This window comes from Coregonus clupeaformis, chromosome 20 (genome assembly GCF_020615455.1).
Source record: "Coregonus clupeaformis isolate EN_2021a chromosome 20, ASM2061545v1, whole genome shotgun sequence".
NCBI lineage: Eukaryota > Metazoa > Chordata > Actinopteri > Salmoniformes > Salmonidae > Coregonus > Coregonus clupeaformis.
In genome coordinates, this window is record NC_059211.1 from 46622034 (window position 1) to 46644303 (window position 22270).

General features: G+C 43.4%; 2 protein-coding genes and 1 non-coding gene across 3 annotated transcripts; 1 reads left to right on the forward strand and 2 right to left on the reverse strand.

Moving 5' to 3' along the window:
* Positions 1 to 167: 167 nt before the first annotated feature.
* Positions 168 to 6416, forward strand: LOC121533536 (BTB/POZ domain-containing protein 2-like). The gene is made up of 9 exons (XM_041839571.2): positions 168 to 1193; positions 1564 to 1683; positions 1959 to 2115; positions 2716 to 2821; positions 2941 to 3138; positions 4963 to 5155; positions 5429 to 5516; positions 5680 to 5826; positions 5979 to 6416. Exons 1-9 carry the CDS (start codon positions 556 to 558, stop codon positions 6138 to 6140), a joined length of 1809 nt encoding a protein of 602 aa, XP_041695505.1. The 5' UTR covers positions 168 to 555; the 3' UTR covers positions 6141 to 6416.
* A 1533-nt stretch (positions 6417 to 7949) lies between these two features.
* Positions 7950 to 14118, reverse strand: LOC121533535 (elongation factor 2). The gene is made up of 13 exons (XM_041839569.2): positions 14016 to 14118; positions 12508 to 12722; positions 12211 to 12392; positions 11733 to 11944; positions 11330 to 11508; positions 11107 to 11212; positions 10569 to 10821; positions 10272 to 10467; positions 9713 to 10079; positions 9239 to 9592; positions 8850 to 9032; positions 8454 to 8586; positions 7950 to 8308 (listed from the first exon to the last, which is right to left on the reverse strand). Exons 1-13 carry the CDS (start codon positions 14016 to 14018, stop codon positions 8115 to 8117), a joined length of 2577 nt encoding a protein of 858 aa, XP_041695503.1. The 5' UTR covers positions 14019 to 14118; the 3' UTR covers positions 7950 to 8114.
* Positions 10919 to 10985, reverse strand: LOC121534387. Its single transcript, XR_005994618.1, has one exon. It is a non-coding gene; the product is annotated as a small nucleolar RNA SNORD37 (small nucleolar RNA).
* Positions 14119 to 22270: the final 8152 nt, after the last annotated feature.

Consider the following 22270-nt stretch of genomic DNA (forward strand, 5'->3'; position numbering starts at 1 on the left):
TTCTCGACTAATCATCATCAGTTATTAGTAATTGGACATAAGATGTCTAGAACGGTAGTTCAAACATGCACATTTGGAAACTTAGATATAGACAGTCTCTAGGAAGAATGTAAGATTGATGGTATGTATTTGTGGAAGTTGAGAACAGGTAGGCTAATACATATCTTAAAATGTATGAATTCAGAAATAAAATATATCGACTAGGCCTTATCAATGGAGAGGAGAATAATTTTCATTAAATTTGAGCTGAATGCATATTTATCTGCTAGGTCTAAGTAACATGAATCATGTTGTATGTATGCCTACAGTATATCATATTTGCATACCAGTGCATCAAATAAGTAAGCCTGCTATGTTGTATTAATAAATACTAGCTCCATGGTTGGGAAATAGAATAGCTCATCATAAACTCATTGATGTTCATTTGTCTAATAAACCATAGCAAATTAATATGATTACATCATGATACATATGCAGCCTTTGGTAATATAGGCTGCTATTGATTGTCCAGTGTCCAGACAATTTAGGACACCTTCTTCCTCCATCTCCAGCCTCATGCGAGGTTCACTCATTCCGCCTGTGTTTCTGGGGATGCGCTGTTGTGCTTGTTTATCTCAGCAGCAAACCCTGCAGTGTTCTCCATCCAAAATGGCTGCGGAGGAGGAGAGCAATAGCAGAGCTCCATGTCTCAATTTCTCCAGTCCCGGACCTCTAGGTAATGCTCAGCCGAGCAACAACGCCCATTCCTCGCCCGCTACAAACGAGGGGTCAGCGGGTGCAACTGGAGGAGCACCACGGACAGCGGGACACTCAAACCCTCAACCAGGCCGTGACAGTGGCGCCGATGTCAGAGTAGAGACTTCCCCGAATAGGCAACACACTACGCCACAGTCAGCGGGTCAGAGTGCCACGGCTGCCCGGGCACCGACAGCCGCAGGGGGAGCGTCAGGAGCTGCGACAAACATGACAGCCTCGACAGCAGCCTCCGTGGAGCCCCCGAACATCCCATCCTCACTTCCCAGTAGCCCCGCATCTGCGGCCGTATTGGTTTATCGGGAGCCAGTGTACAACTGGCAGGCCACAAAAAACACCGTGAAAGAAAGGTTTGCGTTTCTGTTCAACAACGAGGTGCTGAGTGACGTACATTTTCTGGTGGGGAAGGGAATGGGAGTGCAGCGGATACCAGCACACAGGTAAGAGATGCATGATTGTTGAAATATGCTTATTTCAGTTTTGCTCGTTTACAAACCATTAAATCTTTGCCTATTCATGCTTATGTATTCGATTCACCACCAGTATATAAATATAAATGTTCTGCAGTGCCTATGATGACAATTGTGCCATAGTGGGTGAGGTCGAGTGTAGGCTAGGCTTCCTCTGTTTGTAGTGATATATCCATATGTGCGCATGACCATTGTATGTTGGCAAATCATTGTAGAGGGTACGTACATTAATGCAACTCCTGGGCTAATGACTGACCAGGAAGACTACAGTTATAAACACAAATTATCCAATACATTAATATATCCCTCATATTAATCACGACCCCCTTTTTCTCGGCAGATTTGCCCTTGCCGTAGGAAGTGCAGTATTCGATGCGATGTTCAATGGCGGTATGGCCACCACCTCGACTGAGATCGAGCTGCCTGACGTGGAGCCGGCTGCATTCCTTGCCCTGCTCAAGTAAGATTATAGAGAAGACATATCTGGCACACCCATTTGACTGTAAAGTAGCAACTACCCAGTTTACTCATTTTGATGTCCTTAAGAAGGAGCCAATTTAGGGGGTCCATTTGCGTCTTCAAGGTTAAATTCTAAATGTAGTGAAATTGCCTTTTTTAAATTAACAAATTCCCTAAAATAGTATTGACATTTTAATAATGTCTTCAAATTGATACTGTAACTACACTACGAAGTATGTATGGGTTGTCTGACTGTGCAAACTGTTGCGAATCCAGGTTCTTGTACTCAGATGAGGTGCAGATAGGACCTGAGACTGTGATGACCACACTGTACACAGCCAAGAAGTATGCAGTGCCAGCCCTAGAGGCCCACTGTGTGGAGTTCCTCAAGAAGAATCTACGTGCTGACAATGCATTTATGCTGCTCACTCAGGTAGCTAGCTCACAGTTGCACTGCTGCTTGTAATGTATGGCCAAATCTCAAATTAATATCTCTATTCCCTATACAGTGACATGGGAAATAGTTTGTCATTTAGACCTATACATGCCAGCATGGCCCGATAATATTTTTGGTATATTAGATTGTTCTGGCAGTTCTCACATAGAAACTTAATTGGGAGGAAGAATGTTTGATATGCTTTTTACATTTGTAACACAACCATTTTCTTTTTTGAAAATCATGATGAAAGTGGCAATTTTAGGCCCTTTTTCGACCTATACATGCCCCCTGTAAGACCCAATGATCAGTGAACCGTACATGATACAGACAACACCTTGGTGTCATTATACTCCTAGTGCTCTAAAATATGGAGGCATGCTGTCATGGAATCGCCCCATTGGCTAGGATGGGATATAGGGAAAAGGGTGTCATTGGAAATGCAGACTATGTAATAACATGGTTATTACAAATGATAAGACTGTGAAAACCCCGTATTTCTAGATAGTCACTAGGTATGGATATTAGAATAGAGCAAGCGGTTGATAACAGCATGATTGCTGCAAGCTGTTTGCTAACACCGGTTGTTTGTTTCAGGCACGGCTCTTTGACGAACCTCAGCTGGCCAGCCTCTGTCTGGAGAACATCGACAAGAACACAGTGGATGCACTCGCTGCCGAGGGCTTCACTGATATTGACCTAGGTAAAGCTCATTATGCTCCCTCTGTCTGTCTATCACACACACGAGGGAAAGGGGCATAGGAGATTGTCTTCAGACAAAGGACACGTTCTGAGCATGATGTGAGATCTTGTCTCCTGTAGACACGCTGGTGGCGGTGCTGGAGAGGGATAATCTGGGGTTGCGGGAGGTGCGTCTGTTTGGGGCAGCGGTGCGCTGGGCGGAGGCAGAGACCCAGAGGCAGCAGTACCAGCCCACTCCAGAGAACAAGCGCAAAGTGCTGGGCAAAGCCCTGGTCCTTATCCGCTTCCCTCTCATGACCATCGAGGAATTTGCTGCAGGTAGCTCACACCACTGTGGTTGTTTTCTGTCCTGACACCGTCTGTCTATTGAGTGCAAAGTTACACGCTATGAAAGGAACTAAACATTTGGTAGCAACATACAGTGGGGAAAAAAAGTATTTAGTCAGCCACCAATTGTGCAAGTTCTCCCACTTAAAAAGATGAGAGAGGCCTGTAATTTTCATCATATGTACACGTCAACTATGACAGACAAATTGAGAAAAAAAAATCCAGAAAATCACATTGTAGGATTTCTTATGAATTTATTTGCAAATTATGGTGGAAAATAAGTATTTGGTCACCTACAAACAAGCACGATTTCTGGCTCTCACAGACCTGTAACTTCTTCTTTAAGAGGCTCCTCTGTCCTCCACTCGCTACCTGTATTAATGGCACCTGTTTTAACTTGTTATCAGTATAAAAGACACCTGTCCACAACCTCAAACAGTCACACTCCAAACTCCACTATGGCCAAGACCAAAGAGCTGCAAAGGACACCAGAAACAAAATTGTAGACCTGCACCAGGCTGGGAAGACTGAATCTGCAATAGGTAAGCAGCTTGGTTTGAAGAAATCAACTGTGGGAGCAATTATTAGGAAATGGAAGACATACAAGACCACTGATAATCTCCCTCGATCTGGGGCTCCACGCAAGATCTCACCCTGTGGGGTCAAAATGATCACAAGAACGGTGAGCAAAAATCCCAGAACCACACGGGGGGACCTAGTGAATGACCTGCAGAGAGCTGGGACCAAAGTAACAAAGCCTACCATCAGTAACACACTACGCCGCCAGGGACTTAAATCCTGCAATGCCAGACGTGTCCCTCTGCTTAAGCCAGTACATGTCCAGGCCCGTCTGAAGTTCGCTAGAGTGCATTTGGATGATCCAGAAGAGGATTGGGAGAATGTCATATGGTCAGATGAAACCAAAATATAACTTTTTGGTAAAAACTCAACTGGTCGTGTTTGGAGGACAAAGAATGCTGAGTTGCATCCAAAGAACACCATACCTACTGTGAAGCATGGGGGTGGAAACATCATGCTTTGGGGCTGTTTTTCTGCAAAGGGACCAGGACGACTGATCCGTGTAAAGGAAAGAATGAATGGGGCCATGTATCGTGAGATTTTGAGTGAAAACCTCCTTCCATCAGCAAGGGCATTGAAGATGAAACGTGGCTGGGTCTTTCAGCATGACAATGATCCCAAACACACCGCCCGGGCAACGAAGGAGTGGCTTCGTAAGAAGCATTTCAAGGTCCTGGAGTGGCCTAGCCAGTCTCCAGATCTCAACCCCATAGAAAATCTTTGGAGGGAGTTGAAAGTCTGTGTTGCCCAGCGACAGCCCCAAAACATCACTGCTCTAGAGGAGATCTGCATGGAGGAATGGGCCAAAATACCAGCAACAGTGTGTGAAAACCTTGTGAAGACTTACAGAAAACATTTGACCTGTGTCATTGCCAACAAAGGGTATATAACAAAGTTTTGAGAAACTTTTGTTATTGACCAAATACTTATTTTCCACCATAATCTGCAAATAAATTCATTAAAAATCCTACAATGTGATTTTCTGGAATTTTCTTTCTCATTTTGTCTGTCATAGTTGACGTGTACCTATGATGAAAATTACAGGCCTCTCTCATCTTTTTAAGTGGGAGAACTTGCACAATTGGTGGCTGACTAAATACTTTTTTTCCCCACTGTACTTGGCAACCAGACCCAGTGGACACAAGCTAAACCGAACCGTGAAATTTAGTCACTTTTCCAGATTGGGATTTGAGTATTTTGTGTCTATGTACGTATATGACTATTTCTACTTAACAGGTCCGGCCCAGTCTGGTATTCTTAGTGACCAGGAGGTGGTGAGCCTGTTCCTTCACTTCACGGTGAACCCCAAGCCTCACGTGGAGTTCATCGACCGGCCTCGCTGCTGCCTGCGGGGGAAGGAGTGCAGCATCACACGCTTCGGACAGGTGGAGAGCCGCTGGGGCTACAGTGGGACCAGTGACTGCATCCGGTTAGTACACACACACCAATGACTACATACTTGACTTGGGCAGGAGCTCACTGGAGCTGAGCACCGGCACCTCAAATGTTCTAGTGCTTGAGCTCCTGTTCCTCTTATAGAACATTAGCTCAAAAGTATTGTGGAGCTCCTGCACCTAAATATAAACAGTACCGGCACCCAAATTGAGTACCGGCCCCTATTTCAGACCAAGTCAAGCACTGCATACATAGTATCTCAATTCAGTACAGGTTAACCTTCCATATCCTTTTCTGCCTCTCCTAGGTTTTCAGTGAATCGGAGGATATTTGTGGTGGGATTTGGCCTGTATGGTTCGATACATGGTCCTACAGACTACCAAGTCAATATACAGGTAAAGAGGAATAACATCTACTAGTTACAGTGGGTGCTGCGTAGAGAACATACTCGGGTAGTTCATGTTACTGTGAAATATCATTTGTTACGAATTATTTACCTGGTTAAATAAAGGTCAAGTAAATAAATACTGACCAATGCTGTTGGTCTCCCTCTCCAAGATCATTCACACAGACAGCAACACTGTCCTGGGTCAGAACGACACAGGCTTCAGCTGCGACGGTTCCTCCAACACATTCCGGGTCATGTTTAAGGAACCAGTGGAGATCCTGCCCAGTGTCAACTACATCGCGTGTGCCACCCTCAAGGTACAGCACCAACATTTACATAACTTTTTTAAAACAAAAAATGCTGTACATTGTAACCGATCAGTCTTCAAGTACATATTGAATACACTAAGGAAGCATTTTTAAATCCTCCATTGAGATACAGCTACACCACAATTATCCATGCCTTTCAGGGACCAGACTCTCACTATGGCACCAAAGGCATGCGTAAAGTGACCCACGAAGCCCCAGCCACCGGCACCAAGACCTGCTTCACCTTCTGCTATGCTGCAGGAAACAACAATGGCACTTCAGTAGAGGACGGACAGATCCCTGAGGTCATCTTCTACACATAATCAATCTCTGACCTCCCAGGGAACTCTGAACTAAGGACTGGCTATAGGTGGTTCCCAAATGACACCCTATTGCCCATATAGTGCAAAGTAATACTTTAGGCAATAAGGCATTTGAGCATAGCCTAATAGTACAGCTCCTCTATTATTCCTCATGAGTCTTTACTACTACTACACTTCACCACAGGGTAGTGCTCGAAGGCTGTTTACACAGGCAGACCAATTCAGTAATTTTCCCACTAATTGGTCTTTTGACCAATCAGATCATCTTTGAAAAAGATTGATGTGAAAATATCTGATGTGATTGTTCAAAAGACCAATTAGTGGAAAGTATTAGAATTGGTCTGCCTGTGTAAACACAGCCTATGAATGGTAAGCTGACATGGTAAATCTAATCAGGACCTGATTGTTATAAACTTCTAATATTCATGTTGGATCTTTGTGCATACAGTATTGAATGGGAAATTGTTTTGTAAGTGGACAACTCCAGTCCTCGAGTATCCACAATAAGCACACATTTTTTTTGTTGTAGCCCCAGACAAGCACACTGGATTCAACTTGTCAACTAATCAAGCCCTCGATGAGTTTAATCCGGTGTTTGTCCAGGGCTACAACAAAGTGTTAGGGGTACTCGAGGACTGGAGTTGGGAAACTGCTTTAGTTGATACAATCAATTATCCAGCTTTCCAGTCGACTGAGCTGAAGGACCTCCCAGAAGCAGGTTTTTTCTGATGGAAATAAGCATTACCTGTAATGTATTTGTCAGATAATGATTTAACAGATGTGAAATATCTGCAAAAAAGTCTACCTTTACCTCAATGAAAGATAAGTCCCCAATTGGTTGCTAGGTTTAAACTTGTCCTCTTCCAATGGCTGGCTGTGTAGAATTGTGAATAACGACATGCAGAAATTGAAATCCTTACCTCTGCCTCACTTTGACAATTGATAAAATGATTATGTAGTTGCACTGATGCACTTTCAGACAGGAAATGGGCAATTAAACCCTGCCTGCAAGTTAAATACATTTTTTGGGAAGCTAAGTAATCCATGAAAGTTGTTGATTCAATACATTTTAGGAATTGTTGGCCTACCTGGTGAATCAACTAATCAAACGTGTTCATACCAGTGTAGTGAATCAATTTGAATAGATGAAAATCATGATATTGAATGAACAATTGTCTGATGCCGATTTAATGTATGGCGAATGAAATTGATGTTTGAGTTTACCACAGCTTTACAGTTTATGCTTTAGGCCTGTAAATATTAAAGATGCAAGTGTCTTGTTTGGATGCCATTCTGAACAGGTGCCAGTAAGGCATGTTGGCTTTTTCATGCAAGTTCGAGAGATTTGTACATTTACTCACAATTGCATGCTTGCCAAATGCAACACACAGTTGGTTAACTTTTCTTGTCGAGGTATACCGCCTGCGCGGCAGGAGGCAATTGTCTGAGGTGCCCATAAAATGGTACCAAACAATGCAATCAGATTAAAAACATGAGTCTGGCTAATGTACATTGTAAATAAAATGTTCAGATTAAACAAGTTTATATTGTGACAATGGGTTTGCCAAAGCATGAGAGTTAAGAATGTCAGGTCCACTAACAAGAGTTAAAGATGGACAAAGCAGTGTTAAGTATTGTCAACAACCACCGCAATTTGAAATGAGGGACATGGCATGCTGTATGAACACAAAGCCCAATAAAATAAGCAAACTGGTACATGAAATGTAAATATTGATCCACCTGTTTTACTGGTGATTGTTACCGATCAGGGCTAACTTCCCCAACCCTTTCCCAATGAAGGCCCAACAATAGTTTTTATTTTCCATTTTTATTTAGTTTACAATTCTTCCAAATTTCTTTGATACGGTCTTGACTTTTTTTTGTGGCAAATGTTAGTGCTCATGTTGATCTGTACAGTTCTGTCCCTCAGTATTGGAGGGGGAAAATGGGGCTGGGGAATGAGAGGGTAGCCTTTTACAATTTGTCCAGGTAGTTGTCCAATGCAGGAATGCCCTCCTTGAGCCCCTTACGTTTACGGGTGTCAGCCACAATCTGAGCAATTTTGGTGGTAGAGTCCTGGGGATCTCCCTGGAGGATCTGCCAGTGGTCAAATACACACTGGGGGAAAGCCTGGCCACCAGTGTTGGAACGCAGGTCAGCTGTGAAACCTTGAGAAAACACAGGTATTAGCATACATGAGGTTCTACACATTATACAGAAGGGCCGCAGACTTTTACTACAACAGGGAATCATATAGCCCTGATAAGTGCATATGACAAGGGTAAAGTGGACTGCAGTTGGCGAGTCACTCACCGAAGGACTCGTTGACAGGCAGGTAGGCCTTCACGATGAACATGGGGGTTCCCATGACCTGGGACTCCTCGAACACGTGACCACGCTTCCTGTTCAGCACACCGTAGATGCCTCCCACCACCTGCTCAGGACACTGCAGGGAGAGGGGGAAACAAGGTTAACATTGAATTCTATGGTTAACGCCAACAGGTATGCAAAAGCTGTGCGATTCTAGAATTGTAGCATTTTCTAGTCAACTTCCATTAGCCTCTAGTTGAGAGCTCATTTGTACATCCAGGTCTCAGATATTGTGGTTTATGGGTTTATCCATCACTTGTTCAGCGTGGTGCATGATTTCTCATCATAGACCTAGTCCTTGTTGAAAGCAAACATTGTGAACGTGAATTGTAAGCATACCTGAATCTCCACCAGGTAGACAGGCTCCATGAGTCTTGGCTGTGCTGTAAGCTGGCAGGCGTACAGCACTCGGCGGGCTGTGGGAATGATCTGACCACCACCACGGTGGATAGCGTCTGTGTGGAGGGTCACATCATGGACATCAAAGCGGACAGCACGCATGTTCTCTTCACACAGGGCACCCTGAAAACAAGTGTCATGTTTAAGGTATTGAACCAAGTACTTTGGGTTGCTTGACAAATCAACATCCTCACTTTGAAAACTACCCTTGGTGTATTCCCCTAAATGGAATGCAATTCTGCATCTTTGAAAGTTGGTAAGCTGGTTTTAAAGTCACTAACAACTTTTGCCTAAGAGCAGGAAAAACTACATCCATAAATCTTGCACACCTCCTTGACGGCCCACTGGAAGCCGGCCACCACGCTGTCCTTGATCTCGTTCAGGTACTGGACTCCCTTGGTCACGTCCATCAGTAGGTTGGGGCCGGTACCGTCGGGGCCGAAGCACCAGATCTTACGGGCCTCAGACACATCCCACTCGTACTTGTCGGCCAGGAAACGGGCACGGATCTTCAGCTCCTGTCTGGCGCTGACGTCGCCCTTCTCGATGTCCTCAGCCAGGCCGTCAGGGAAGGGCCGGGCCTTCATGTACAGACGGTTGTGTTTGTTTGGGGACTTGGACAGGCACATCTGATCAGACTCCTCGGACACGGTCTCCCTGTAGGAAACCACTGGGTCTGATTTCTGTGGGAGGGAGGGGTGTTTATTAAATACATCAGTAGCATAATACTGCTTGTACCGTGACACCATTGTAGAAGGGATCATGTGAAGCCACATGTAAAAAAGCATGGAGGACTAGTGTACCTTCAGTGGAATGCAGGCATGGTCCTCCTCCAGATCCTTGAGGCAGATCTCCAGATGCAGCTCTCCGGCTCCAGCGATGATGTGCTCTCCAGACTCCTCGATGATACACTGCACCATGGGGTCAGACTTGGCCAGACGCTTCAGGCCCTCCACCAGCTTGGGCAGGTCAGCAGGGTTCTTGGCTTCCACTGCCACTCTCACCACAGGGCTGACGCTGAACTTCATCACCCTCATGTTGTGGGCCTGCTCAAAGGTAGTGATGGTACCGGTCTTCACCAGGTACTGGTCCACTCCAACCAGACCAACAATGTTCCCGCATGGCACGTCCTCGATAGGCTCAATGTAACGTCCCATCATCAGAATGGTCCTAACGAGGAACAGGGGCAAGTCAGTAAACAGATAAATACAGTGCAAGAGCTTATACAGCATGTACAGTGTTACTCTTGAATGCACTTTGGGCTCACTGCATCGTCACAAATGATTTACATGTCCTTCATAGACTGCACAAGACAAATTACAAAGTATGGTAATTTGAAGTGTAGCTTTCGAGTGTACCAACCTCTGAATTGGTTTGAGGTAGAGGTCCTCCTTCTTTCCAGGGGTGAAGTTTGGTCCCATAATGCGCACCTTCTGGCCAGAGGACACGCAGCCAGAGAAGACACGGCCAAAGGCGTAGAAGCGACCCTTGTCGGTGGTGGGCACCATCTTGGAGATGTACATCATCAAGGGAGCCTTGGGGTCACAGTTCTTGATTCCTAAGATGAAACAGTTGGGTTAACATAGACCGGTATACAGTACCATCCATGTTTCCAGATGAGTGCAGATGAAGGAAAGGAGACAGAGGCAGTAGTCTTACCCATGGCAGCTTCATCGTCACCAGGTCCTTCATAAAGCAGCTCACAACGGTACTTCTGGGCAGTGACAGGAGAGGGCAGGTGGATGGTGATCATCTGAAGCAGGGCCTCTCCGGCTGGCAGCCAGCGACGCATCACAGCCTTCAGCAGGGGCTTGCCCTCCTTCTCCTTATCCTCATTGTCCAGCTTGATGTCTAGCTTCTCAATCAGCTTGGCGGTCTCCTCCTTCTTGAAGTTCATGATGGCATCGAACACCTATAACAGAAACAGAAGTAAAACATGGGTGGACAACAATAATACACAGATGCGATCATATGGGGAGAGTTAACTATAGCATTGCCTTCGCCATGCATGTCAGACTGAAGGTTATCATCACTGGACAATCAGGTCAAAGTGAAGAATGTTAAAGTCATCACTCATAGGCATAAAGCGCTAAATGGCACAATAAGAAATGTGCTTTCCTGGTCAGATAGGTATATGGCTGGTATCCCTTTCACCCGACCAAACTGCAAACACTGGGAAAGTCATGTCCCCACTCACCTTGAAGATGGGGTCCAGCACGAGCTGAGAGAAGGTACGTGGGAGCTTCTTTCCATCAGGTCCGGTGGCAGACTTGCTGAACTTGCCAGTGGCTGGGTCGAAAAACCTGAAGGGGAAGAAAATATCACCATTTACCTACACTGCAAACTTGACATGTACCAGGCAATCTTAAATCAGTAGCCAGTTCTGGATGATTACAAGGTCGACAGTGAGTTGTCCTCACCTTTCACCCCACAGCTTCTTCATCATGTCCTCCACCTTCTTGCAGCGCTCTGCTGGTCCTAGTTGTGCATCACCCTTGGCAGCAAACTTCATCACGTACATCTCAGCAAACTGCTTCAGGGTGAAGGCCCAGCCATGAAGTCCAGACCCAAAGCCAACAGTTCCAATGACTGGGTCAATCTGTGACACAATAGTCGTTAGTTTGACAGCACTTGTGTTCACTACTTGGGGTGGGGTTGAGACAAAGCAGCTAGTATTCCATTTACAGAGAAATGCTTTCAATATTCATGTAAACTGCAGTTTTGCCATTGGGTGCAAAACAGAACTGGAGCAATGCCACAATTTCACAGCTGATATTCAACCATTTCTGACATTGCACTATACAGCCAAAATAAGTTGCTTACCATGATGGCGCCCATGGGACCGCCCTCGTCCTCTCCGTAGGTGGCGATGATGACGTTGACATTCTCCACAATGCGCTGGAAGGTCTGGAACAGATCCTCAGGCTCCAACTGCAGCTCCAGCAGGGCACGGTCCATCTTGTTCATCATCAGCACAGGCTTGATACGCTCAGCAATGGCCTGCCTGAGCACGGTCTCGGTCTGCACACACACACCTGGGTAGGGAAGGACAAGAGCAGACAGTGAGCTAGGAAAATGTTTAAAACTAATGGATTGGTTTGTTTGGTTGTTGACTGGCTCCTACTCCTTTTTGTAATATACCTCAATCACCGAACCTAGCATCAATATGACATCCTGTATGACAGATGTCTGAAAATAAAGAAATACTTGTTCACAAATTATAGAACACGCCAATATTTTTTACAGAAATTAAAAGCATGATCGTGTCAGACATAACTAGGGCGCTAGTCCGCCTTCTTACCTGACACACAGTCCACAACGACCAGGGCCCCATCAGTGACACGGAGAGCGGCTGTGACCTCAGAGGAGAAGTCAACGTGGCCTGGAGAGTCAATCAGGTTGATGAGAAACCCAACGCCATCTTTGCACTGCTTGATGAAGGCCATGTCGTTCTCTGAGAGCTCGTAGTACATGGAGATGGCGCTGCAGGGAAGGAAATAGTGTTCTTAGTCTACAATACATTCAGGCCACCAGAAGCCTCACTCCTAATTCTGGCCAGTCAGGAAAAATGTGCACAAGTACGCCAGGGGACACTCACGTTGACTTGATGGTAATGCAGCGCTCCTGCTCGTCCTTTCGTGTGTCGGTGAAGCGGGTCTCTCCGGCACGGGAACCTGCGATGATACCAGCCTTCGACACCAGCGAGTCTGTCAAGGTGGACTTACCATGGTCGACGTGCGCAATCACAGACATGTTACGGATGTTGGACTTCTTGTCCATGATGGCACGGATTTGGTCTACGGTAAAGTTCACCTATGGGCGGAAAAAAGTAGTTTATTCTCCCTTGTCCTTCCACATTGTTAATAAAGTTCTAAGTCCCAAATATTGAGTAGTATAACCAGCTTAGGCAGTGTCACCCTAGTAGTTATTTACATGGCCACACTGTCATCATCAAGCTCTTCTAGAATGGGGAATTTAAGGTATTATACTGTAACAATGTAGCTAGGAGGTATAACAAAGGTATGATAATTGCTGATTCTTGCTATAAAACTGTGGAATGCACAATGCAGTACCATTATGGCAGATGTGACGCACTGAAAGCTGATGCAATTGAATTGCCAATGCGGACCGTGGCACGCAAACAATCATGAGCATGCTCGCGGGTTAGCCGACAGGACTTTAACTGGCGTCATGCTTTAATTTTTCAACGCCAGGCAAAAACTGCAACAGTGAGGTAAATCATGGTGCGTCTTGGATGGCAATGAGTCCACGATGGGACATTTGGCTAGCAACCGCCATGCAACCTGACAAAAGCAGCTAGCTAGCTAGGTTTCGTTAGGCCGCGAAGCAGAGTTGCCAGAAAAAGATACACGTCAGCTAGCTAACGTTAACTACACCTGCAATTTAATCGCACAAAGTAGGTAGTGCGCTAACGTAGCTAGACAACGTTATAACAAACAGCTGTTCCTGAATTACAAACTGAGCAGATTTCAATTCGAGCACAACCATTATGGTCAAGAAGAGACAAGCGCTTTCAGACAGCGCAGCCTGAATAGGCCACGTGTACAGCTAGTTACGTCCGACGTTCAACATACCGTTAGCCGGTTAACTAACGTCAGCTAGCAAGCAAACTTAACTAGCTAGTTAGCACAGACAGCGTTAGCGTTGCTGGATATGGGACAAATAACGTTAACATAACTAGAAGCTAGTTAAGACAATTCGACGCGGCCAATATTGCAATATAAGACTTGGCTGACAATAGACCGCCAGCAAGAGAACAAGACGAGACTGACCGGCACATCGACATTTAGTGTCACGCTAGTACCTAATTGGAAGGACATGACATGCAAAAGGTGGTCTCTTTGACATGGGGCATTATAAAACCGGGTGAAAACGGGCGTAGTCTGGTCCATTTGGGTTTCGGCACTGCTCTGCGGCAAGAAGAGGTCTGTTCACAAAAAATGGGTGCCATTTTGTTCCAAGCCCAAGTTACCGCAAACTATCATCTTAGTTTCAACAGACATTTATATACTTAAAAGTTACATATTGAAGTAGCAGACACCATGAACACACTATTCCCCGAAATAAACTAACTAGCTTACTCACCATTTTGACGGATGGTTGTGGATTCGCTTCGTGGAAAAGACGACACGCGATATTACACTGCCCACCTCACAAGGGCATAGGCAGGGAAGAGACTGGTTACGTCAACAGGAACGAATTTATACTGCTGGCGTGCTTCGTAATGACGTACGGTGACACGCTCTCAACAGAGCGAGGTTTTATTTATTTACAAAAAACAGAACAGGCAGAGGGATTACGCAAAGAAATAAGGAAGAGAGAAAAAAATTATAATAATACAAATCCACATTATATCAAATCAAATACAGACATGTAACGAATACATTTTTTTGACATTTTGTTTTGTATACGTTTTAATGATGCAAAATAGTTTTCCAAATCTGATCAAATTAAAGGGGCCTTTTCTTCATACATTTTGATTCGTGTATGAAACATTTTCCTAATAAAATAAAGAGATTTATGACATACTGACGTTCAATTGTGGAATCAGTGTAGTACAATAATATGTCAAACTTAGATATTTCAATGGTTGTATGCATTTTGTTGCCAAGATATAGTTGTACATCAGTCAAGAACACCTCACTATGTAAACAATTACAAAATAAGTGTTCAATAGATTCCGTTTCTAGTTCACAAAAACTGCATTCACTAGTAACATCAGTATATATTTAGAAATCAGGCTATTACACCGGTAGAATCTATGGATAATCTTAAAGGTGATCTCCTTTACTTTATTGGTCACCATACATTTGTGTGGAGTGAGCCAAGCATGGCGCCAGTTTACATCAAAAGATGAAGCCCAATAAAATATAGCAGAAGGAATAGAATTCCTGTAGAAAACATCCCTTAAAAAACAATTATTGAATTTCTTATCTAGTAAACCTATGCCATTCGCTTGGATATCGCTTACAATAGGAGATGTTCCAAAATATGCATTATTCTGAAGTAAAGATTTTATCCCACTAGGTATAGCTTTTATAACAGTGTCATATTCCTTGCTTGACACCTCAGTTGTATCTTTCCATAAATTATCTCAGTGTAAATAGATTCCCACTAATACTAACTAATTGGCTGACAAGGACAATGTTTTTCGAGAACCAGTTACAGTAAAATCTTGTTTCTATGTAATATCGACCCACTATTCCATATGAAACATTTATGAGGTGAAAAGTTGTGTTTATATAGCAAAGCCCTGCACATTAAAGCCTGCTTGTGAAAAGCCGCCAATTTCACAGGAAGTTTACAAACAATATAGGGATATTGTAGTTAAAAATTAAGCCCTCCGAGCTTCTGAAAAACAAAATGAGGTATAATATTCCAGAAACTATGAGGATTTTTAAAGTACCTTTTAACCTAGTTGACTTTCAATATCTGATTAAAGAGAGTGAAGTCTAACATTTAGACCACCATCACAAACCCTGTTGGTAATAACATCTCTTTTTATCTTATGTGGCTTGTTTTTCCATATGAAGTTGTACAATAGCCTATCTAAGGTACAGCAAGTGGATTTGGGAAAGATAGGATGCACAAGATAGCCCCTCAGCTTTGGATAAAAGCACCCTCACTTGAAGACCATGAGGAACATTTATTATTGATAGATTCAGTTACAGGATTCAAATTAAGATCATTCACAGCCTTAAGATTTTTGGTGATCTTTACACCGAGGTAGGTTACAGTATCTTTTTCAGAGATGTTACAATCTGCTGGATTGACAGCTCATTTCAGAACCAACATATCACATTTGGAAAGATTTAATACCAAACCTGAGATTTTGGAGAACTGCTTCACAATATCCAATGCTAATCTAGCTTGTGACACATTTTTCAAAAAAAGTGTCATCCGCCAGTTGGGATATCTTGATCTCTCTGGCCTGGAATGTAATGCCTTCAAATGGACTTTGATAAACTAAGGAGCATAAGGTTTGAGAAACAAAAATAAATAAAAAAGGTGAGATTGGACAACCTTGTCGTATTCCTTTGTAAATGTTAAACCTTGAGGATGTTCCATGACAGAGTTTGATACAGATATTGCTACCATTATACAGAGTTCTAATAGCATCAACAACAAAAATTACCAAACTTCAAATGCTTCATACAATCAAAGATAAAATTGTGACTTATGGTATCAAATGCTTTCTGAAAATCCAAAAATAAGATAACAGGGGAGTCATCACAATACTCAACCAAATCTAACACCAGCCTCAGATTATTAGATATATGGCGCCCTTTCATAAACCCTGATTGACATTCATTAATCAGATCATTCAAGCACGACTTTAACCTTTTCGCAAAGATTGAGGCTATCATTTTGTAGTTGTTATTTAGGAGTGTGATTGGAAGCCAATTATCAATAATTAAGAGATCCTTTTGTGGTTTAGGTATAAGAGTAATAACCCCTTGTTTCAGAGAGGCAGTTCTCCCTTCTCTTTAAAGGTTTCAAGTAAGAATTGTGCTATTTCTTCAGGAGGTTTTGTAAAATTCAGAGGTTAATCTATCACAACCTGGAGACTTGTTATTTTTTAATTGAGCAACCCCATATTGGATGTCCATAATGGATAAATCTTCACAACAAGACCGATTTAATTCTTCACTAACAGAGTTAACATTCTCTATAGAACCAAGGAGATCCTTAGAGTCACTCAAACTGTTATCTAATGAGTAAAGATTATCATAAAATGTAGTGGTAGAGTCTGATAACAACGCTCTATCCTCAGAGGTTACCCCATTAATCTTAAATTTCCGAAGTGTGTCGAGTTCCCCCTCCTCTTTTCCAAATTAAAAAAGTATCTACTGTTCTGTTCGCCTTTTTCAAGCCATTGTTTTCTGGATCTTATGAAGGCTCTGCAAACCTTTTCCTCATAAAATATATCTAGTTGATTCTGTAAATCATTCAATTTAGCTTTTTCATTAAGATCAAGATGCTCAATCTCTGTAATATCAGCAATTTCCTGAGAGAGCTCAGCTACTTTACATCTCCTTCTTAAAGCAAGCCATTTCCCGTAAGTAATACAGGCTGAGCGGATTTTAAATTTCAGCAGTTCCCAATATTTCCCATATTCTGCATTAGAGGTAGCTAAATTCCAGTAAACAGAAATTAGATTCTTAATCACATTTTAAAAATCATCATGCAATAACAATGAGTTATTCAATTTCCAATAACCACCAGAGTATTTCTTATCATCATTACTGCACATTCTCACAGTCAGCCATATGACTTCATGATCCGTCAGGACTGCAGGCAGTACCTCTAGTGTTGGGCTCAAGACTAGAGGTTATCACCCACATGTCAATTCTTGATTGTAGTGAACGATCTCTATTACTCTATGTGTACTGTTTCTCTCCAGGGTTTTTTACTCTTCATATGTCAATTAAGTCCAGGTTTTGGCAGAAATTCACCAATTTGTTCACACCAATGTTAGGCCTATGGGGCAATCTATCAGTCTCATTATAATAAACCATATTAAAATCCCCACCAACTATAATCTGAGTGGATGGATATTTTCTCAGAAAACTTTTAAGAATTTCCTCAATTTCCTCTAGAAGTAAGTTATTTGGATAACTAGAACAGTATCCATATACATTACACAACACAAATAATCTGTCCATGTGGTTGATGACCGCTACTACCCAATGTCCATTGGTGTCCATTTGAGTAAACAAAAATGTCCCTTTGAAATTGTGTGCTAAACTTGCAACCCCAGCTGAATGATTAGTCCCGTGGGCCAAGAAAAGGTCACTGCCCCACAGATTTTTCCAAAAATTATAATCCTCTTTGCATGAATGTGTTTCTTGAACGAATACAAGATCTGCGTTGCAGTCCTTACAAAACTAAACAAAACAAAAGCTTTCCTCTTCAACAGGTAGCTTAGTGGGTAAGAGCGTTGTGCCAGTAACCGAAAGGTCGCTGGTTCTAATCCCCGAGCCGACTAGATGAAAAATCTGTCGATGTGCCTTTATGCAAGGCACTTAACCCTAATTGCTCATGTAAATCGCTCTGGATAAGAGCGTCTGCTAAATTACTAAAATGTAAATGTTTCGTTTCCCCTGGCATTGATTGACAAACTTCAAATCCATATATACAAAATAGAAAGGAAAATCCTATGCAATCTCAACTCTACCCTCTCTATAAAAGGTGCTTCATATATGTATTAACATAAGTCTTAACTTGTAAACCATAACACCAGAATTCAAAACTAGAACGCTCACCCTGGTCGAATTTATTTTCCGTTGGCGAAAAAGGCTCTGGTTCCCCTGTAGTATGCACCCCTTCCTTGATTTCGGGCCTGTTGGACGAGAGGCCACAACTTTGCATTTGCTGCCTTGTCTGCTGCAGTCAGGTCCTCTCCGAATCTAATTTCTCTCCCTTTCAGAAAGGCGCTTTCCTTTGCTTTATTCCAAACTGCATCTCTCGCTGTGCGGAAAGCGAACTGGATGATGATGATCGAGCGGCTGCTGATGGCAACTTGCTTCTTCCCAATATGATGAGCGACATCCACAGCCATATATCCTTCGGGGAAGTCCGGAGCCACACGGTTACAGATGTCACTTACTATGCGCTTCACATTCTCACCCTGGTCATCGGGGACACCATAAAGCCGTAGCCCCCACCTTCTCCGGTATCGCTCTGCTTCCGACAAGCGCTCTTGCATGTCGGCGATGGTCTTCTCCTGTGCAGTGTTTGCACGTTTAAGCTCTTCTATACTCTCGTATGCATTATTCAGAGAGGCCTCGAGGTCAACGATTTTTTGTGTGTTTTCGTGTATCATTTTCTCCAGACCATCGGCTCTTTGGTTTATCTTTGCAGTGACAGCATCGATTATGTTGACCTGGAGTTCGCGCAAAGACAATTCTTTCTGTGTCTTTTTGGGTGCAGGACTATGGCTGGAGTTTCTGAATCAACCGAATGTTCAGAATCCTCGATTTCTTCTGAGGAGTCAGGTGGCAGTTTCTCTCAGGTAAATGAGTGGTCAGCTAGCAACTGCCTTCTCCTCCCTTTGCTCTTTCGCACATTATTTTCTTCCATTTTGCCAAGTTTCAGATCAAATTAGTGGTCTACTGAGCGGTGTTTACTTTTGTTACATTTAAGTAAGTTTGAGAGGAATAAAAGTTAAGGTTACTCGGAGCAACATAAAATCCTATCTGCACTCGCCGCCATCTTCCAAACTCTTCCCACATCTTCCAAACTCTTCCCAGAGCGAGGTACTTTGGCTTTCTGAGAAAACTTCTCTGCTTCACATTTGTAGGTTGCATTTTACCGTGGTGGGCCTAACATTACAAGTTTTGCCGAAATATTTATACTGCTACGAAATTAGGCCGAATCAACATCAAACAGAGAGTAATCGCTTGTGCGCCACATCTAGGTGCAATTATATACTGTTGACAAAGACAAAGGAGATGATTGTGGACTACAGGAAAAGGAGGATTGAGCACGCCCCCATTCTCATCAACGGGGCTGTAGTGGAGCAGGTTGAGAGCTTCAAGTTCCTTGGTGTCCACATCACCAACATTTTTTGACATTTTAGTCATTAGCAGACGCTCTTATCCAGAGCGACTTACATGAGCAATTAGAGTTAAGTGCCTTGCTTAAGGGCACATCGACAGATTTTTCACAAGCGGTAACGGAGCGCCAAGTCTAGGTCCAAAAGGCTTCTTAACAGCTTCTACCCCCAAGCCATAAGACTCCTGAACAGCTAATGAAATGGCTACCCAGACTATTTGCATTGTCCCCCGCCCACCCCCTCTTTTTATGCTGCTGCTACTCTCTGTTTATTATCTATGCATAGTCAATTTACCTCTACCCACATGTACATATTACCCCAATTACCTCGACTAAACTGTTCCCCCGCACATTGACTCTGTACCGGTACCCCCTGTATATAGCCTCGCTACTGTTATTTTACTGCTGCTCTTTAATTATTTTTTATTTTTTCAATTTTTTACTTAACACTTATTTTTCTTAAAACTGCATTGTTGGTTAAGGGCTTGTAAGCATTTCACTGTAAGGTTTACACCTGTTGCATACCGACAAAACAAATGCACACACACACACTTTACACTCGGGTCGTTCCACAGAAAGAGCATTTCGACACCCACCATTTCAGATTGTTCTAAAATCGGGGGGTGGGGGTACTATATTTATTGAATGGGAGTCCTATAAATTAAAATGGCCTAATCTTATTCTCACCTAATAGCAGGAACAGCACCATCTAGTGGTCATAACCTGGTAATATCAGGATGTAGGATGGGACATAAAATGACTAATTTCTCTGAACAGGGGGAAAAAAACATCACAAAATTCACTGAGAATACATTACATACACAGGGAATAAAAAATATTAAGAACATGACAGACTGACCAGGTGAATAAAATCAATTTTTTTGTATTTATTTATTTTATTTTATTTGTCACATGCGCCGAATACAACAGGTATTACCGTGAAATGCTTACTTACAAGCCCTTAACCAACAATACAGTTCAAGAAATAGAGTTTAGGAAATATTTACTAAATAAAATAAAATAAAAAGTAACACAATAAAATAACAATAACGAGGCTATATTCAGGGGGTACCGGTACCGAGTCAATGTGCATGGGTACAGGATAGTCAAGCTAATTTGTACATGTAGGTAGGGGTAAAGTGACTATGCATGGATAATAAACAGCAAGTAGCAGCAATGTAAATAGTCCGGGTGGCCATTTGATTAATTCTTCCGCAGTCTTATGGCTTGGGGGTAGAAGCTGTTAAGGAGCCTTTTGGACCTAGACTTGGCGCTCCGGTACCGCTTGCCATGCGGAAGCAGAGAGAACAGTCTATGACTTGGGTGACTGGAGTCTTTGACAATTTTTTGGGCCTTCTTCTGACACCGCCTAGTATATAGGTCCTGGATGGCAGGAAGCTTGGCCCCAGTGATGTACTGGGCCGTACGCACTAACCTCTGTAGCGCCTTACGGTCGGATGCCGAGCAGTTGCCATAGCAGGCGGTGATGCAACCGGTCAGGATGCTCTCGATGGTGCAGCTGTTGAACTTTTTGAGGATCTGGGGACCCATGCCAAATCTTTTCAGTCTCCTGAGGGGGAAAAGGTGTTGTCGTGCCCTCTTCACGACTGTCTTGGTGTGTTTGGACCATAATTGTTTGTTGGTGATGTGGACACCAAGGAACTTGAAACGCTCGACCCACTCCACTACAGCCCCGTCGTTGAGAATGGGGGCGTGTTTGGCCTTCCTTTTTCTGTAGTCTACGATCAGCTCCTTTGTCTTGCTCACGTTGAGGGAGAGGTTGTTGTCCTGGCACCACACTGCCAGGTCTCTGACCTCCTCCCTATAGGCTGTCTCACCGTTGTCGGTGATCAGGCCTACCACTGTTGTGTCGTCAGCAAACTTAATGATAGTGTTGGAGTCGTGATTGGCCACACAGTCGTGGGTGAACAGGGAGTACAGGAGGGGACTAAGCACGCACCCCTGAGGGGCCCCCGTGTTGAGGATCAGCGTGGCAGATGTGTTGTTGCCTACCTTTACCACCTGGGGGCGGCCCGTCAGGAAGTCCAGGATCTAGTTGCAGAGGGAGGTGTTTAGTCCCAGGGTCCTAAGCTTAGTGATGAGCTTTGTGGGCACTATGGTGTTGAACGCTGAGCTGTAGTCAATGAACAGCATTCTCACATACAGTGAGGGAAAAAAGTATTTGATCCCCTGCTGATTTTGTAAATTTGCCCACTGACAAAGAAATGATCAGTCTATAATTTTAATGGTAGGTTTATTTGAACAGTGAGAGACAGAATAACAACAAAAAAATCCAGAAAAACGCATGTCAAAAATGTAATAAATTGATTTGCATTTTAATGAGGGATATAAGTATTTGACCCCCTCTCAATCAGAAAGATTTCTGGCTCCCAGGTGTCTTTTATACAGGTAACGAGCTGAGGTTAGGAGCACACTCTTAAAGGGAGTGCTCCTAATCTCAGTTTGTTACCTGTATAAAAGACACCTGTCCACAGAAGCAATCAATCAATCAGATTCCAAACTCTCCACCATGGCCAAGACCAAAGAGCTGAAGGACTACATGAAGGACTGAAATCCTGCAGCGCCCGCAAGGTCCCCCTGCTCAAGAAAGCACATATGGGGGGAAAAAAGTACAGTGGGGGAAAAAAGTATTTAGTCAGCCACCAATTGTGCAAGTTCTCCCACCTAAAAAGATGAGAGGCCTGTAATTTTCATCATAGGTACACGTCAACTATGACAGACAAAATCAGATTTTTTTTCTCCAGAAAATCACATTGTAGGAT

What these genes read in the sequence shown, in the direction of transcription:
- LOC121533535 (XM_041839569.2), bottom strand. An exon ending in TGCATTACCATCAAGTCAAC is followed by an intron (nt 12,393 to 12,507) that starts GTGAGTGTCCCC and finishes CCTTCCCTGCAG; the next exon opens with CGCCATCTCCATGTACTACG. An exon ending in TCTACCTGGTGGAGATTCAG is followed by an intron (nt 8,587 to 8,849) that starts GTATGCTTACAA and finishes CTCTCCCTGCAG; the next exon opens with TGTCCTGAGCAGGTGGTGGG.
- LOC121533536 (XM_041839571.2), top strand. Translation starts at nt 556, where the DNA reads ATGCGAGGTTCACTCATTCCGCCTGTGTTTCTGGGGATGCGCTGTTGT. An exon ending in ACTACCAAGTCAATATACAG is followed by an intron (nt 5,517 to 5,679) that starts GTAAAGAGGAAT and finishes TCCCTCTCCAAG; the next exon opens with ATCATTCACACAGACAGCAA. An exon ending in TCGCGTGTGCCACCCTCAAG is followed by an intron (nt 5,827 to 5,978) that starts GTACAGCACCAA and finishes CATGCCTTTCAG; the next exon opens with GGACCAGACTCTCACTATGG.